The sequence below is a fragment of the Tamandua tetradactyla genome, chromosome 4, assembly GCF_023851605.1.
Source record: "Tamandua tetradactyla isolate mTamTet1 chromosome 4, mTamTet1.pri, whole genome shotgun sequence".
Lineage (NCBI taxonomy): Eukaryota > Metazoa > Chordata > Mammalia > Pilosa > Myrmecophagidae > Tamandua > Tamandua tetradactyla.
Genome location: NC_135330.1, coordinates 34,042,518 through 34,060,019, shown reverse-complemented (window position 1 = coordinate 34,060,019; position 17,502 = coordinate 34,042,518). Strand labels below are relative to the sequence as shown.

Below are 17,502 nucleotides of genomic sequence, written 5' to 3'. Positions count from 1 at the left end.
TTGAATTTAATAACCTTTAAAACCCCTATGATTAGGTACAGCTGTGATTATGTATAGTTCTGTAATGTTTTTCTATATTCAATGCTATCCAAAATATTTCTGTGGTCCTACATTCAGTTTCTAAAACTATACCGTGATTTAAATTGTCCAATGGTCAATTCAAAACAATGCTGGCAAAGATCTGGGCAGCATTAGAAAACAAGCATTATTCTTCAGTTCTTAAATTAAAAAAAAAAAATCTCACAAATGTGTATATAGAACTTTCCCTCTCAGACCAAAAGCATTGACATATGTACTATTAGAGCATACTGATATATATTATGGCTCTAATAGCAGTGGGAGTTTCTTCAGAATTTATTGGAGGTGAACCCCTCAAAGAGAATGATGTGAATAAAATTTTGTAATTAAGTGCATGATATCCACAGATTGGGCATCCCTGGGAAAGGCAGTAGTTAAAACCCCAGGATTAACACGATAGTGTATGGAATGTAGAATGAGAAGTGAAAGCAAGCTGAGAGCAGAATATTAACATTTACGAGGCAGGGAGAAATAGATGATTAAAAGGAAGGTGAAAAGAAATAAAGAGTAGGAGGAAAACCAGGGAGGTTTTGCCTTGTGAGGAGCTATTTTAAAAAGAAGTGAATATTAAAGTATGTAAAATGCTAAAGAGAAGTCAGGTTAAATATGTGTAAGGATATGCTTGGATCCGGCAATAAGGAATCATCGGTGATCTTAGAATTTAAGAATTCTAAGTTTTAGAATTTTAAGAATAGCAATTGGGATTGAGAGGAAAGAGACAAAGAAGTAATGGAGGAGACAAGATCAAGGGACATATTTTTTTTTTAGGATGGGAGAATTAAGTATACATTGTTTGCAGGTTGATAAAAGGGAACCCCTAGAGGAGAAGACATTAAAGATACAAAGGAGAGAAGACATTGGGGGTGGGATTAGGTGTTTAAGGGAAGAAATAATCTTGGATGGGAAGACTGAGACCAGAGGGGAGGAGGACAGAATGAATGTAGAAGTAGATAAATGTAAGTATGTGCCTCAGGAAGTGCAGGGAGCTCCCAACTGAAAGCCATATTTTCTTTTATGACATAGGAGGCAAAATTATCTGCTAAGAGTGTGAGAAAAGATGTTTGGCTGAATGATTCTCTCCACTAGGAAGAAGAATTACCAATGCTCACCTTTCCCATTTCTGACAGAATAAATTAGTGAAAATTCAGAATGCTGATTGGAAAATGTCACAACCCTTATCTATTGAAATACAGGAAAGAATGTGAATAGCGACCAGCATTAACACATGGCAAATACCTCCTCTCCAAATAGGTGCTCTATTTCTTCTCGTGTCATTATCATTATTCTGGTGCCTTTGATCTCAGAAAGGAGAAGAGTACATGTATGGATCCAATCGAAGCATTCTTTCTGAGAAGAGATGGAAGATAATTACCAGATAGAAAAAAATCAGAATACTCATCTGTAAAAAAATGAATTACTCATTCATTTACTCACTCAAATATAACTTTACTCAATGTACTTTATATCGTTTCAGTTCAAAGATCTGTGTGGAAGTGACTTTCTATTAATACATATCTAAATCATATAATTTCTTATTGACAGGGTTTGGAATCTACATCTTCATGGTCTTCGTGGGACAAGGAGTGATGAAATGCCATTAACCAGATGCAGAAGGATTGTTGGGTTTACTGAAGTCTAAAATGGTGTGTTGCAATAATTCTACGGAAAATCACAAAGACAATTGTGATTTCATAATAATAATAATAATAAAAGAAGATACTTGCATGCCACTTAATTATATGCCAGACCTTTTCTAAGCATTATACAAATATTAACTCATTTGATCCTCAAAATGACATGTGCATTATTATAATTCTCATTTTTTTTTAGATGAGGAAACTGAAGAATAGAATGGTTAATATCTTGCCCAACCAAGGTTACATATATAACTAAGCATGGCGCTTAAATTCTAATCCAAGCAGTCTACGCTCTTAACGACTACAAAATATCACTTCCCCTATCTTAATAAAGCGAATGAATTAAGATAGGAAACACTGCTTTGAAAAAGGTGCTCACTCCTTATCTATTGAGATACAGGAAAGGTCTACGGTAGGTCTCATTCATCTAAAGTGAATAGTAAAGCTATATTTACTTCATCAAGATCCCCTAACAGCTAATATCTGGTTTCAATGTTTAGAAAATCAATTATTTTCTATTAGTGGGTAAAATCAGAGTGAACTAGGAAACATTATCTTTTCTGGGGAAGGAGATCTGGTCTCCTTTTATCCATCAAAAACTGTACTATATGGTGAAACAATGATCCATTTTAGACTGCTGAAATCAAATACAAAAGCAGTAATATGCTTTGTATTTCTCTGATTATTACTTATTTTGAATTTTAGAATAGGTATGAAATGTCAGAGCCAAACAACCTTAGAAATCAAATCTAAATTCTGATATTATATACATAAGGAAACTGAACCTTATAGATGTAAAATATATTGCCTACAGTTTTTCTAACTGTAAAACATTAGATAATGTTCCAGATCACTGGATAACATTAGATAATGTTAAATTCTGAATTCAAAGGGTTAGGATGATAATTCATTGCACATGATAAAGAAGATTGAACAAGGAAGATGAAAGATTGAATTCTAGTCCTAATTGTACCTAATTATTTGTGAGTTCTTGAATAGATACTTAAAGAGTCTTCACATATTAAGAAAAGAAAAAGGAGGCTGTTGGTTTGCTTGAGATGAGCCTATGTTTAACAATTAGCTCTGGGTGGTGGCAAATTTCTCCCATCATGGCTGATTTCAAGCCAGCAACATGACGTCACTGAATTGGATCTGGGAAGAGGTGCACACAACTGGCCATCATTAGCCAGTGTGAGCCTCTGCACACTACTGCCCCTAAGGATACTTCCATCTACAAAATTTGACTAATATATTATTTATCTTTCTTTATTGTACCTAGAACAAATATTAGTTAATTGAAACAACAGTAACAAGATTTTTGAAATTTTATTTTTTCATAGTTAGTTCACCACACATAAATAGTAAAACCATGCTCTAGCTGAAACTATGAAGCAGGCCCTAGCCATTTTCTTACAAACTTCTGAGACGTTGGAAATACTATTGAAAGACTTCTAATGAGAAAAAGAAAATCAGTAGGAGTCTTGATGAGAGTTTCATGATAATCTATAGAAACCTAAGCCAAATTTTCCTTTAAGACCTTCAGGATCACCTTTTACCAACTATAGACCAGGAAAGCTTGGTTGCTATCCAATACAAGTAGATATCCTTCCATCAATATTCCAGTTATTTAAATTCTAACAAAGTCTGAATTTGGGACTGCATAAATAAACGCTTCCAGCATAAAGTAAAAGGACAAAATTCACGTTGGGGCTGAAGGAGGATTTCAGGAGTAAGGGATAGGGGAGGACTGTGGGAAGATGGAAGAGTAGAGAGTTCCAGGACCCAGTCCTTCCACTGGAACAACTATTAAATAGGCAGAAACTATCTGAAAAAACTATTTTGAAACCCTGGAAGCCAGAAGAACACTGTACAGCATCCAAGGAAGAGAGTGAGGAAGTGGCTGATAAACTACGGTAAAAAATATTAAATTGCTCTCCCTGAGCAGATGGCTAGTGGTGCTCAACCCCTACTCTCACAGCAGGCTACTGTGGAGTTCAGGCCTTGGCTATTTCACTGCTGACAGTAGAGGACATGAAAATCCTCTTCCCCGATACCAGGGGTGGGGCACAGCTGATCACTGATCACAGTTTTTTATTAACAAACATCAGATCACTGGGATAATGGCTCTGAGAGTGGCCATTGTTTCAACCCACCCTTGACAAAGGCCATGGTGGAGGAGACTTAAAGATGTTTTACTTCCTCTGAGCTGCATGGGACAGGCAGTTGAAGATCTGCATTTGCTGGGCAGACCAAGAAAGCACAGCTTTGGGGAGCCATGGAAGAAGACCTTGGCAGCATTCCTGATCCCCTCCATGAGGCACTTTGGGGTGAGGAGAAGGAAAGGGAAGTTAATGCTTAATGCTCAGGTTTCCTAGTTGGTATGATAGAAATGTTTTGCTGGTGAATGATGATGATGGTAACATAACATTGTGAACATAATTAACAGCACTGAAATATATATCTGAATGTGATTAATAAGGGGGAAACATTAGATTGTACACATGGTAACAGAATAAAAAATTTTAAAAAATCCATGGAACTATACTACATGAATAATGAATCCTAAGGTACACCATGAACTAGAGTAAATAGTGCAATTATAAAAATGTGATATTGTCAATTTTAATAAATGTTCTACCTAAATGCAAGGTATTAATAATAAGGTGTTATATGAGAATCCTGTATTTTATTCATGATTGTTCTGTAAACCCACAACTTCTCTAATAAAGAAAAAAAAAAAAAGAAGCGAGGATGATCCTAAATGTTATCCTATTGTAATGGATCAAAAGCAAGAAAAACAGGAGACAGTAGGAACAGTCTTTTAATGGGCGCTTATGGGGAGACTATGGGTGGTAATGGAATTATTGAGGATCCAGCATCCCCAGGTCCCCCTAAACTGGGGGAAAAGGCTGGGGATTTCCTAAATTTACCTACTGGGAGATGGGTCCCCAGTACTATTCTTCAAAGTCATACTCCTTTTGGAGGACCAATTCTGGAACGGTTTGTGGTATCTTGTGTGACATAGAGCAGGCTCCTGCAGCTGAAGTTGGATGGCAGGGTCTTGATAGATTGCACAGGGCAGAGACAGAATGGCATGGAGAGAGTCAATTGCAGACAGAAGTCAGTCTGACGGGCCCTGCGTCACAGCACCCCCTATCTCCACCATGTATTTCCATCTTTGGTATTGAGTTCTTCCTCCCATATGCTCTCAGCACTATCAGGTGCTAGTCAATATGTGTCTTTTACCAATCCTTGGACTGCTGTTAAATTGTAGGAGAATATCATGAATGTCATCCAAGTATCAGTCCAGTTATTTTGCACGATGTTCTCTTTCAAGTGCTAGAATTGGCTGGGATGTGGCATAAAGCTTCTCTGGAATACCATTTTTCACTCTTCACTTTTTGAGATATGGATGAAGCCATAAGAGCCCTTGAATATAATTTCACAAAGATTCGTATATCACAGAGTTTGCCCAGGACATCAGGGCAGGCTGGTAGCAGTCAAGGATGCTGATGAATTTGAAACTAAGATAACACTAATAAAGGTGAAACTAACCACTTATTTTCTTTATAAATTGTACTGGGGCACCTCCAGAGTGGTAGAGGTCTGTTGAGCCCCTACAATAAACTAGTTTGATGTATTCTTGAAAAGCCTCAGACTCAAGCTTAAAGAGGAAACATACCTATTGGTTGGAAAAAAGGCCCAAGGATGGGCTCACTTGTAGTCTTATTTATGGTGTAAGTCTCCTCTAATAATATTTCCCTGGTTTATTTAACTGCTATCTCTAATGAAGGTCTAGTAATTGGGAAAGCACTTAACAAAGGACCTCAGTAATACTGGTGGCAAAATTCTGAAGTGTAGGTCCTCACAGAGATTAGTCAAGTCATGGGCCTCCAGCCAGGGGCTGGAGTGGGGCAGGCAATGAATGACTCATACAAGGCTTTCACAAAATGTCCTTGCATGTATGGCTTTATAAGGAGTTCAAGATCCCCTCAGGTAGGGCTCCTCATATTGCTATAGCCTTAACTTTAATGAGGAGGTATAACTCAAAGCATCCTGAAATCTTCATTCTAAAACTTTACCTGGAAACATGTTTTCACTACACAGAGCTCTATTGCTTTATAAGTGAAGGCAAGATGTGTCATGGAGTTGGCTATTCAGTCCCTAACACCATCTGTGGCAGGCAAAGTCTGCCAAATTAGGATCCCCACTACAGTTTGGGGAGGGCAGTAGCAGGGCTGGCTGCAGCAGGTCTGAGAAGATGTGAGCACATTTCCAGATGTAGAATGAAGGCTACAAGCTCCAAGAAAGTGCTTAGTTCAAAGGCACATATGTCTGTTCTGAAGATCACTTCTGAGGTCTTCCCAGAGCCACAACTAAAATAGACATTTTATTTCAGTTCTAGATGTGAAGAGAAATACTACAGTAACACATTGTAAAATATTCTTACTCCCCTGAAATGTACCCTAATTGTCTATATGTTTTATTCTTTCAATTTTCTATTGAATGAAATGTATTGTCATCTATATTTGTGAGGTCTATTTCCCCTGTATTAGGATTTTTTAGAGCTTTGCTAGCTATATGAAATAAATGGAAACTTTCTGCCACTATTTATGCCCTTAGATTGTTTGTATACCATGAGGATTATCTGTTCCTTGAAAGTCTGAAAGCATTTGTCTATGGAGTCCAGGCAAAAATTTTAGAGTTTTTTTACTTTTTAAAAAATGCATCTCTTCCTTGGTAATTGGTTGCCTCTGGTTTTCTTCTAGAGTTAGTGTTACTTACTTACATATTCCTAAAAAAGTCTCTATACCCTAGAGATTTAAAACTCATCATTGAACATAAATTTCCTGTAACCCATTTTGTATTCTGTAACCCATTGTGAGATCTTTCACACATACTGAAGAGTATAGGATGTTTAAAGGCAAACTCATGTAAACACGCTGGCCAAAGAAGAGAAGGTTGCCAGCATCCTAGAAACCCCTTAGATGCCAATACCTATCTACCCTAATACACTTATCCATTCCACTGTTTATGGACCTGAGTTGTTCCAGATTTGGGTTAATAAGAATAATGCCTCTAGGAATATCTTTGTACATGTCTCCTAACCCAGTGCACTAGAGTTTCTCCACTGTGTAGACTTAACAACGGAATTGATAAATTTCAGGGTATGGGAATCTTCCAGTTTAATAAAGTCAGCTGATTTCTGAAGTGGATGTACCAATTTACATTTTTGCCAACAGTGTAAGAATACATATTGCTCCCCCATTCTTGCTAATAATTGGTAATATATCTATTACCAGCAGTAATGTCAGACTTTGTCATTTTTGCCAATTTGGTATGTAAGTAATTGTGCTGGCTTGAAAGTATTATGCACCCCAGAAAAGCAATGTTTTAATCCTGATCCTATCTTGTGGGAGCAGCCCTTTCTTTTAATCCTGATCCAATACTGCAGGCTGGAAACTTTTTGATTAGTTTATGTCCATGGAGATGTGGCACATCCAGTTGTGGGTGTGACCTTTAGATTAAATGGAGATGTGACTTTACTCATTCCAGGTGGTTTTGATTAGTTTACTAGAGTTTTTAAAGGGGGAAACATTTTGGAGAAACCTCAGAAAACAGCCAACAGAAACTTCAGAGCAGAGCTGCCACAGATGCCTACACTTGGAGAACAGAGACATTGATGTTTGGAGATGCTTGGAGCTCAGTCAACATCTTCACAAGATGTTAAATAAGCCAGAACTTGGAGAGAGCCACGGGAAGCCAAGAGATGAAAGCCAGCCTTGGAGAAGCATTCTGGAAGCTTGTAAACTAATAATAATAGTACTGATTTACATTTCCTGGTTACTTATGAGACTAACATACATGCTTTTCATATGTATGTTAGCCATTTAGATTTTCTCTTTTGTGAAACGTTTCACCCATTTTTATATTGGGTTGTGTCTCTTTATAAAATTGATTCATAGAAGGTTATTATATACTCTGGATATGGGCCTTTGTCAGTTGAAGGGGTTGCAAATATTTTCTCCCACTTTGTAGCTTGTTTTTGTTTTAATGGTATTTTTTGATGAATGGAAGTTGTTAACTTTAATGTAATCAAAATTATAAAAACTTTCCTTTTTGGTTAGTGCCTTTTGAGTCTTATTAAAAAATATTTCCCTACCCTAAGATCTTAGACATATTATCTTCTAAAAGGTTCATAGTTTTGATTTTTACATTTAGGTCTGTGATCCATTGGGAATTGCTTTTGGTGTGAAGTAAAGGCCTGATTTATTTTTTCTATATAGACAACCAATCATTCAGATATCATTAATTGAAAAGTCCATCCTTTCCTCATTAATTCTACATGCCACCCCTTAAATAAAGATCTATATATGCTTGGGTCTGTTTTGGGACTCTTTTCTATTCCATTGGAATAGCTGTCTATCTCTGGCCTAATATCACCCTGTTTTGCCATATCTTTACAAGAAGTCTTGAAATATGGAGGACAAAGTCTTCCATTTTATTTTAAGAATATCTTGGCTATTCTTGGTTCTCTGCATCTCTAAAAACAACTTTTAGAGATAGTTTGCCATGTTTTAAAAAAAAACTGTTGGAAATTTGACTGTAACCTTCCAGATCAGCTCTATATTATAGAACTTTCCATGATTATGGAAATGTTCTATATCTGCACTAATATGGTTGGTGCTAGCCACATGTGGCTATTTGATGAAAGAAGTTAATTTTTAACTTTAATTAATTTAAATTCAAATAGCTATATGTGGCTAGTGACTATTGTACTGTTTAGCACAGCTGCACAATACAGCTTTAGAAGACTTGACATCTTTATAATATCAAGTCCAGTCCATGAAAATGCTGTATCTCCCCCTTTACTTAGATTCTCTTCAATGTCTTTCAGTTAAAGTGTTATAGTATTCTCCAGAAAGATATTAACTGACTTTTGTTGGATTTATTCCTATGACTTTATATTTTTGAAGCTATTATAAATGGTACCTTTCTCATTTCATTTCTAAACTACTTAATACTTGTATAAACATGCAATTAATTTTTATCTATTGATTTGTATCCAGCCACCTTGTTAAACTGCCTTATTGATTCTAGTAATGCATATGTAGATATTTTTGCATTTTAAATTCACACATTCATATCAATTTGAATAAGGACAGTTTCATTTTCTTTACAAGTCTTAGGCCTTTTATTCCTTTCTCTTGTCTTATTGCAATGAATAGAATATTTAGAAAAATTTTTAATAGAAGTAGCATTATTAGGAACCCTATGTTGGGTTCCTAGGTACTGATCTTAAAGGGATTGTTTTCAGTATTTAACTATTGATTATGATATTTGCTAGATGTTTTAGCTGACAAACTCTGTTAGGTTAAGGGCATTTCCTTGTATTCCTAACTTGCTAAAGTCTTTATAATACATGGATATTAAATTTTATCAAAACAATTTTCTGGATGTATTGAAATGATAAAGAAATTCTCCTCTAATTTATGAATGTAGTAGATGAACTTGATTTTCTAAGGTTAAACTACTAACTTTGCATTCCTAGAAATAAACTCGATGTCTTTATAACGTGTTAGCCTTTTTATTTATTGCTGGATTTAGTCTGCCAATATTTTGTTCAGGATTTTTATATCTACTCATTCATATGAGTAAAGCTGGTCTATAATTTTCCTTTCCTGTACAATCCTTGTTAGGTTTTAGTATAAAAAGTATTCACTCCCATCAACAGATGAGTGGATTAACAAAATGTGGTATATGCATACAATGGAATATTATGCAGCAGTAAGAAGAAATGACATGCTGAAGCACATGACAAGATGGATGAGCCTTGAGAACATGGTGCTGAGTGAAATAAGCTAGACACAAAAGGATAGATACTGTATGATTCCACTTTTATGCCATGGTAAAGGTAAAATCAGAGGCTTATATATAGAATATAGGGACTTAGGGATACACAGAAGCTAGAGAGGGGCGAACAGTTAGCTAATGAGGTCGAACTCCAATGCAAGACAATAGATTGAAGTAAAGATGGTTCCCTAGTAGGTCTATAAGTAATGCTACCATATTGAAGATGAACAAGATTGAAAGGGGTTGTACCTATGTGTCCCACTGATTAACACTAGAAATATAAATTAGTTCTTGCAAGAACTACTTCAAAGGTATGATTCATGTACAGAGAGTGTTTAAGACCAGGGTAAAGGGGGAAACTGCTATTACAGTCTACGGGCTATATTTCAAAGGAAAACATCAGCACTACCACAGCAACAGCAGAGGTAAATAATGGGGGGAGGGACGAGAGTTAAGGGGAGGTTTAGATTTTCTATTTGGCGAGGGTGTGTTTATTGGCTTTCTTTCTCTTGGGAACAATGAAATTATATAAAATTAAGAGTCCAATTGTTGATGGACTGTGGACTTTGGGCATTATACATGATCCCTAATTAATGTAGGTAGCTGAAGGATGCACTGACTGAGAAACTGAGAAGTAGATTGATGAATGATAGCTATAAACAAATGTTGTGCTGCTACAAAAAAGGAACAAAGTCATAAGGCAAGCAATGATGTGATTGAACCTGTAGGATATTTGGTGAGGCAAAATAAGGCAGAGACAAAAGAATAACAACGGTATGGTCTCCTTTAGAAACTGCTTACAAGAAAATAGGGCCTAGATTGTAAGCTTTTATAGCAGACACAGTTACTCCGGACGGATGATTATTATTTCTGGATTTACATATATCTCCTGATATTTAGAGGTAAGAATGAAGCCAATCAGGTTGGGGTTCAAGTTATTCAGAGCATAGGGGTAAGGAAGACAACATCTATATTTTAGAACCACATATACTCTTGGAGACCAAAGGAAGAAAGGTTTATTTTGTCTGGAACCAAAACTTTCTGTAGCACATAATCTAACTCAACCTATCTGTATAGTTCATTTGAGCAACTGAAACACAGGGAGCCCAGAATAAGAATGAGGGCCTTTAATCCTGTATAGCTAATGTAATGCCTGGATACATCCTAGAGCATATTAAGCAGATAATCAAAAAGTAATTGCAAAATACCTTGAGGGATGGGAGAAAAAATATGGAATTATTTTAAACTTTACCATCAGGAAATCCCCTGATACTGTGTCAAACTTTAGGGACACCCAAATCAATAGGCTATGCCCTTGATCATGAAGCTTACTGTTAGTGAAGCTTATGTGGGTAGCAGAGAAGCTTAGCCTACTATAGGTATGCCTAAGAGTTACTTCTGGAGGACCTCTGTTGTTGCTCAGATGTGACCTCACTCTTTCTAAGCCCAACTCTGCAAGTGAAGTTATTGCCCTTCCCCCTATGTGGGACATGATATCCAGGGGTGAAAGTCTCCCTGGCGATGTGGGCGATGACTCCCAGGGGTGAATCCAGCCCTGGCACCAATGGGATCAACAATTCCATCCTGTCCAAAAGGGGGAAAAGAAGTGCAATTAATAAAGTATTGGTGGCAGAGAGAGTTCAAATAGAGCTGAGAAGCTACTGTGGAGGAAGCTCTTATGCAAGCTTCAGTTAGACCTTGCTAACTATCATAACCTGCCAACCCCCAACCAGGACCATTCCAGCCAATCCTAAAAAACACCTATGGCAATATATAAGTTTCCATAAGAGTTCCATACATAGCGTAACTTTCCAGAAACCGACCACCTCCAAATGGGTCCCCTGGACTTAAGTTCCCTGGACTTAAGTTCTGAAACCCAGAGGACCCAGCCTCTCCAGAACATCAGATAGTTCCATCTCCCTATGCCATATTAGTGACAGACCCTTCCAACATGAAAAAGTTAGAATGACCATAGCCCAAATATCTCTAAACAGAGGGATAGAAAGAGGAAAGGTGATGGTGGAATTATAAAGAGAAGATAGGATTTAACAAAAGAATATGATTGCTGAATCATTAAATTGATATCTTTTAGTCTCCAGTATCTTAGAACTGCTAGAAGTAAAAAACTAAAATTGTGGATTGTAACCCATGTCAAACACTGAAATATGTTCTACAATGAATTTAGTGATGTGCTTTGAACTTTATTGCTTTTTTTGTGTATATGTTATTTTTCACAAAAAAAAGAAAGAAAGTCAATTGTGGTGTTAAAAAAATATTTAAGGGAGTCTTGGCTGGGAGGGGCCAAGATGTTGTCTTAGCAATGTGTGTGTTTTAGTTCGTCCTCCAGAACAACTACTAAATAACCAGAAACAGTACAGAACAGCTCCTGGAGCCATGTCAGTGACTGGACACGCAGCTGTGTATCCTAGTATGCTGTGTACCCTAGTCTGGAACAGCTGGATGGTCTGCGAGTCTTTCCAGAACCATGAGTTCCCCAAGGCGCGGTGGCCGGTGCCACCCCCCCACCCACAGAGAGAGGAAAGGAAAGAGACTTTAACAGCAGCAGGGGCTGAGCCCAACCAAACACCAATTGTGGCATTAATTAACAAATTCTGACTACTAAAAATAGGCCCCCAGCTCAGGTGAACCTGGTCAAAGCGGAAGTTGCTCATTGGGCTAACAGAAAAAGAAAGAAAGAAAAGAAACATGGGTTTTTGTGGCTGTGTTTCTACAAAGGCTCGACTGCCTCTGGATTCAGCGGCAGGACTTCTCAGGCTGCAACTGCCCCAGGCATAGGCGAAACAAGCTCATTTCAGGGCTTGTCTGGAAACTGTGCCTTCCCCAGGGGAGGGGTGAAGCCCAACTCAGGTGGAATCCCTCCCTCAAGGAATTCAGACACAGGACCTTGGTAATTTGAAGCCATTAAAACCAGCCTACAATCTCTCCTCTGTCTCCACCACGCCCCCAGGAGGGGGAGTCTGCCAAAGTTAAAGGTACCACATCATATTATGCTGGTGGGACCTGCAGGCAGAGAGTGCCACATACTGGGCAGGATAAGAAAAACAGAGTCCAGAGACTTCACAGGAAAGTCTTTCAAACCTGCTGGGTCTCACCCTCAGAGAAAACAGATGCAGGTGACTCCTTCCCCCGACAGGAGGCCAGTTTGGTCCTGGAAAATCCGGCTCGGGTCTATAATGCCTACGTAGACCCTCCTAAGGGTGGGGAGGAAAAAGGCACCATAAAAGCAGGGCAAGAGATAAGAAAACAAGAACTGAAAAATTCTCCTCTGTTAAACAAAAGTTAAGCTAGAGGTCCAGAAAAAGCTGAACTGAATGTCAAAGAACAGATAGACAACAAATTCATCCAGCAGGAAAACCCTAGGTAAAAGAAGTGAAAGCAATCTCCAGAATAAACTAGTTAAGGTAATTAAATGTCTAGACACCAGCAAAAAGTAAAAGATCACACCAGGAAACTTGAAGATATGGCCCAGTCAAAGGAACAAACCACCAATTCAAATGACATACAGGAGCTAAAACAATTAATTCAGAATATATGAGCAGATATGGAAAACCTCATCAATAACCAAATCAATGGATTGAGGGAGGATATAAAGAAGGCAAGGAATGAATAAAAAGAAGAAATCAAAAGTCTGAAAAAAACAAATCACAGAACTTATGGGAATGAAAGGCACAATAGAAGAGATGAAAAAAACAATGGAAACCTACAATGGTAGATTTTGAGAGGCAGAGGATAGGATTAGTGAACTGTAGGATGGAACATCTGAAATCCGACAAGCAAAAGAAAATATAGTGAAAAGAATGGAAAAATATGAGCAGGGAACTCACGGAATTGAAGGACAATATGAAGCACATGAATAAACGTGTTGTGGGTGTCCCAGAAGGAGAAGAGAAAGGAAAAGGAGGAGAAAAACTAATGGAGGAAATTATCACTGAAAATTTCCCAACTCTTATGAAAGACTTAAAATTACAGATCCAAGAAGTGCAGCGTACCCCAAAGAGAATAGATCCAAATAGACATACTCCAAGACATTTAATAATCAGAATGCCAGAGGTCAAAGAGAAAGAGAGGATCTTGAAAGCAGGAAGAGAAAAGCAATCCATCACTTACAAGGGAAACCCAATAAGACTATGCGTGGATTGCTCATAAGAAACCGTGGAGGCGAGAAGACAGTGGGTTGATATATTTAAATTTTAAAAGAGAAAAACTGCCAACCAAGAATTCTATATCTAGCAAAATTGTCCTTCATGATGAGGGAGAAAATAAAACATTTTCAGACAAAAAATTCACTGAGAGAATTTTTGACCAAGAAACCAGCTCTGCAAGAAATACTAAAGGGAGCACTAGAGACAGATACGAAAAGAAAAAAGAGAGGTGTGGCAAAGACTGTAGAAAGGAAGACTAACAGTAAAGATAAAAAGAAGGGAAATTAGATATGACATATAAAATCCAAAAGGCAAAATAGTAAAAGAAAGTACTACCCGTACAGTAATAACACTAAATGTTAATGGATTGAACTCCTCAATCAAAAGACATAGACTGGCAGAATGGGTTAAAAAAGAGGAACGGACTTCTGGGTCAAGATGGCGGCTTAACAACATGCGCATTTTAGTTCGTCCTCCAGAACAGCTACTAAAGAACCAGAAACAGTACATAAAAGCTCCCAGAGCCATGATAGTGACCGGACACACAGCGTACCCCAGTCTGGACCAGCTGGACCGGCTGCAAGTACCCCCCAGAACCGTGAGTTCCCAAAGCTGCAGTGGCCAGCACCCCTCCCCCACAGGCCACTTCTCTGGGGGAATGAAAGGACTTTACCAGCAGCAAGGACTGGGCACAAACAAACACCAATTGTGGAACTAATTAACAGATTCTGACTACTAAAAATAGGCCCCCACCTTAGATGAACTTGATCAAAGCAGAAGTTGCTCATTTTTGCCCTGGCACCAAGGGGGCAGGACTAACAGAAAAAGGGGGGAAAAAAAGAAGGAAACAGAGGTTTTTGTGGCTGTATATCTACAAAGGCTTGACTGCCTCTGGATAGAGTGGCAGGACTTCTCAGGCTGTAACTGCCCCAGGCATAGGCAGAAGTGAGCTCTTTGGGGGGCTTATCTGGAGCTTGTGCTTTCCCCAGGGAAGTGGTGAAGCCCCCAACCAGGTAGAATCCCTCCATCAAGGAATTCAGACACCAGGGCTTGGTAATTTGAAGCCATTAAAACCAGCCTACAACCTCTCCTCTGTCTCCACCATGCCCCCAGCAGGGAGAGTCTGCCAAAGTTAAAGGTACCACATCATCTTATGCTGGTGGGACCTGCAGTCAGACAAGTGCCACATACTAGGCAGGATAAGAAAAACAAGTCCAGAGACTTCACAGGAAAGTCTTTCAACCTGCTGGATCTCACCCTCAGGGAAAACCAACGCCAGCGACCCTTTCCTCCTGATAGGAGGCCAGTTTGGTCTGGGAAAATCTGGCTGGGATCTATAATATCTAAGTAGACCCTCCTAAGAGTGTGGGGGAAAAGGCACCACACAAGCAGGGCAAGAAACAAGAAAACAAGAACTGAAAAATTCTCCTCTGTTAAACAAAACTTAAGCTAAAGGTCCAGATAAAGCTGAACAGAATGTCAAAGAACAGACAGACAACAAATTCATCCAGCAAGAAAACCCTAGATAAAAGAAGTGAAAGCAATCTCCAGAATAAACTAATTAAGGTACTTAAATGCCTAGATGCCAGCAAAAAATAACAAATCACACTAGGAAAATTGAAGATATGGCCCAGTCAAAGGAACAAACCAACAATTCAAATGACATACAGGAGCTGAAACAATTAATTCAGAATGTATGAACAGACATGGAAAACCTCATCAAAAACCAAATCAATGAATTGAGGGAGGATATAAAGAAGGCAAGGAAAGAACAAAAAGAAGAAACTGAAAGTCTGAAAAAACAAATCACAGAACTTATGGGAATGAAAGACACAGTAGAAGAGATGAAAAAAACAATGGAAACCTACAATGGTAGATTTCAAGAGACAGAACATAGGATGTCTGAACTGGAGGACGGAACATCTGAAATCCGACAAGAAACAGAAACTATAGGAAAAAAAATGGAAAAATATGAGCAGGGACTCAGGTAATTGAAAGACAATATGAAGCGCATGAATATACATGTTGTGGGTGTCCCAGAAGGAGAAGAGAAGGGAAAAGGAGGAGAAAAACTAATGGAGGAAATTATCACTGAAAATTTCCCAACTCTTATGAAAGACTTAAAATTACAGATCCAAGAAGTGCAACGTACCCCAAAGAAAATAGATCCAAATAGACATACTCCAAGACATTTAATAATCAGAATGTCAGAGGTCAAAGAGAAAGAGAGGATCTTGAAAGCAGCAAGAGAAAAGCAATCCATCACATACAAGAGAAGCCCAATAAGACTATGCTCAGATCTCTCAGCAGAAACCATGGAGGTGAGAAGACATTGGGATAATATATTTAAATTATTAAAAGAGAAAAACTGCCAACCAAGAATTCTATATCCAGCAAACCTGTCCTTCAAAAATGAGGGAGAAATGAAAACATTTTCAGACTAAAAATCACTGAGAGAATTTGTGACCAAGAGACCAGCTCTGCAAGAAATACTAAAGGGAACACTAGAGACAGATATGAAGACAGAAGAGAGAGGTGTGGAAAAGAGTGTAGAAAGGAAGACTATGAGTAAAGGTAAAAAGAAGGAAAATTAGATATGACATATAAAATCCAGAAGGCAAAACAGTAGAAGAAAGTACTACCCATGCAGTAATAACACTGAATGTTAATGGATTAAACTCTCCAATCAAAAGACATAGTCTGGCAGAATGGATTAAAAAACAGGACCCATCTATATGCTGTCTCTAGTCAAAGGATACGAGGCCAAGGACACAAATGGACATTTACACACCAATGTTTATAGCAGCATTATTAGCAATTACCAAGAGATCGAAACAGCCAAAATGTCCATCAACAGACAGTTGGCTAAACAAACTGTGACATTTACATAAGATGGAATATTATGCAGTTATGAAGTATGTAACAACAATGGACCTTAAGGACATTATGCTAGTGTTATTAGCCAGAAACACAAGGACAAATACTGTATGGTCTCACTGATATGAACTGACATTAATGAATAAACTGGGAATATTTCCTTGGTAACAGAGACCATCAGAGATAGAAATAGGATAAGATATTGGGTAATTGGAGCTGAAGGGATACAGATTGTGCAACAGGACTGAATATAAAAACTCAGAAATGGACAGCACAATACTATCTAACTGTAATACAATTATGTTAAAACACTGAATGAAGCTGCATATGAGAATGATAGAGCGAGAAGGGCTGGGGCTTAAATGAAATCACAAAGAAAGATAAACAATAAAGATTGAGATGGTGTAATCTAGGAATGCCTAGAGTGTATAATGATAGTGATTAAATGTACAAATTTAAAAAATGTTTTTGCATGAGGAAGAACAAAAGAATGTCATTACTGCAGTGTGCTGAAAATACTTAATATTTTAAAAATTCAACTAATGTGTGAGACTAAAGCAAAAAAATGTTTATTTGGTACAAATCTATACTTTGACTAGTGCACCTCCTAATATAACTTATTAATAAAAAAATTTAAAAAAGAGGACCCATCTATATTCTGTCTGTAGGAAACACATCTTAGACCCAAGGATAAACGTAGGTTGAAAGTAAAAGGTTGGGAAAAGATATTTCATGCAAATAACAAGCAGAAAAGAGCAGGAATAGCTATACTAATATCCAACAAATTAGCCTTCAAATGTAAAACAGTTAAAAGAGACAAAGAAGGATACTACATACTAATAAAAGGAACAATTCAGCAAGAAGACATAACAATCATAAATATTTATGCACTG

The 17,502-nt window shown here is 37.8% G+C and overlaps 1 protein-coding gene across 5 annotated transcripts in view; it reads right to left on the bottom strand.

Annotated features, from left to right (window-relative positions):
- The window catches only part of AXDND1 (axonemal dynein light chain domain containing 1), a 259,424-nt gene that overhangs the window by 32,016 nt on the left and 209,906 nt on the right, over positions 1–17,502 (bottom strand). For all 5 annotated transcript variants that reach the window (XM_077157121.1, XM_077157125.1, XM_077157122.1 and 2 more), the window contains exon 21: positions 1,315–1,425. In XM_077157121.1, the coding sequence (XP_077013236.1) occupies positions 1,315–1,425 (111 nt within the window). The remainder of the gene's footprint in view (positions 1–1,314; positions 1,426–17,502) is intronic.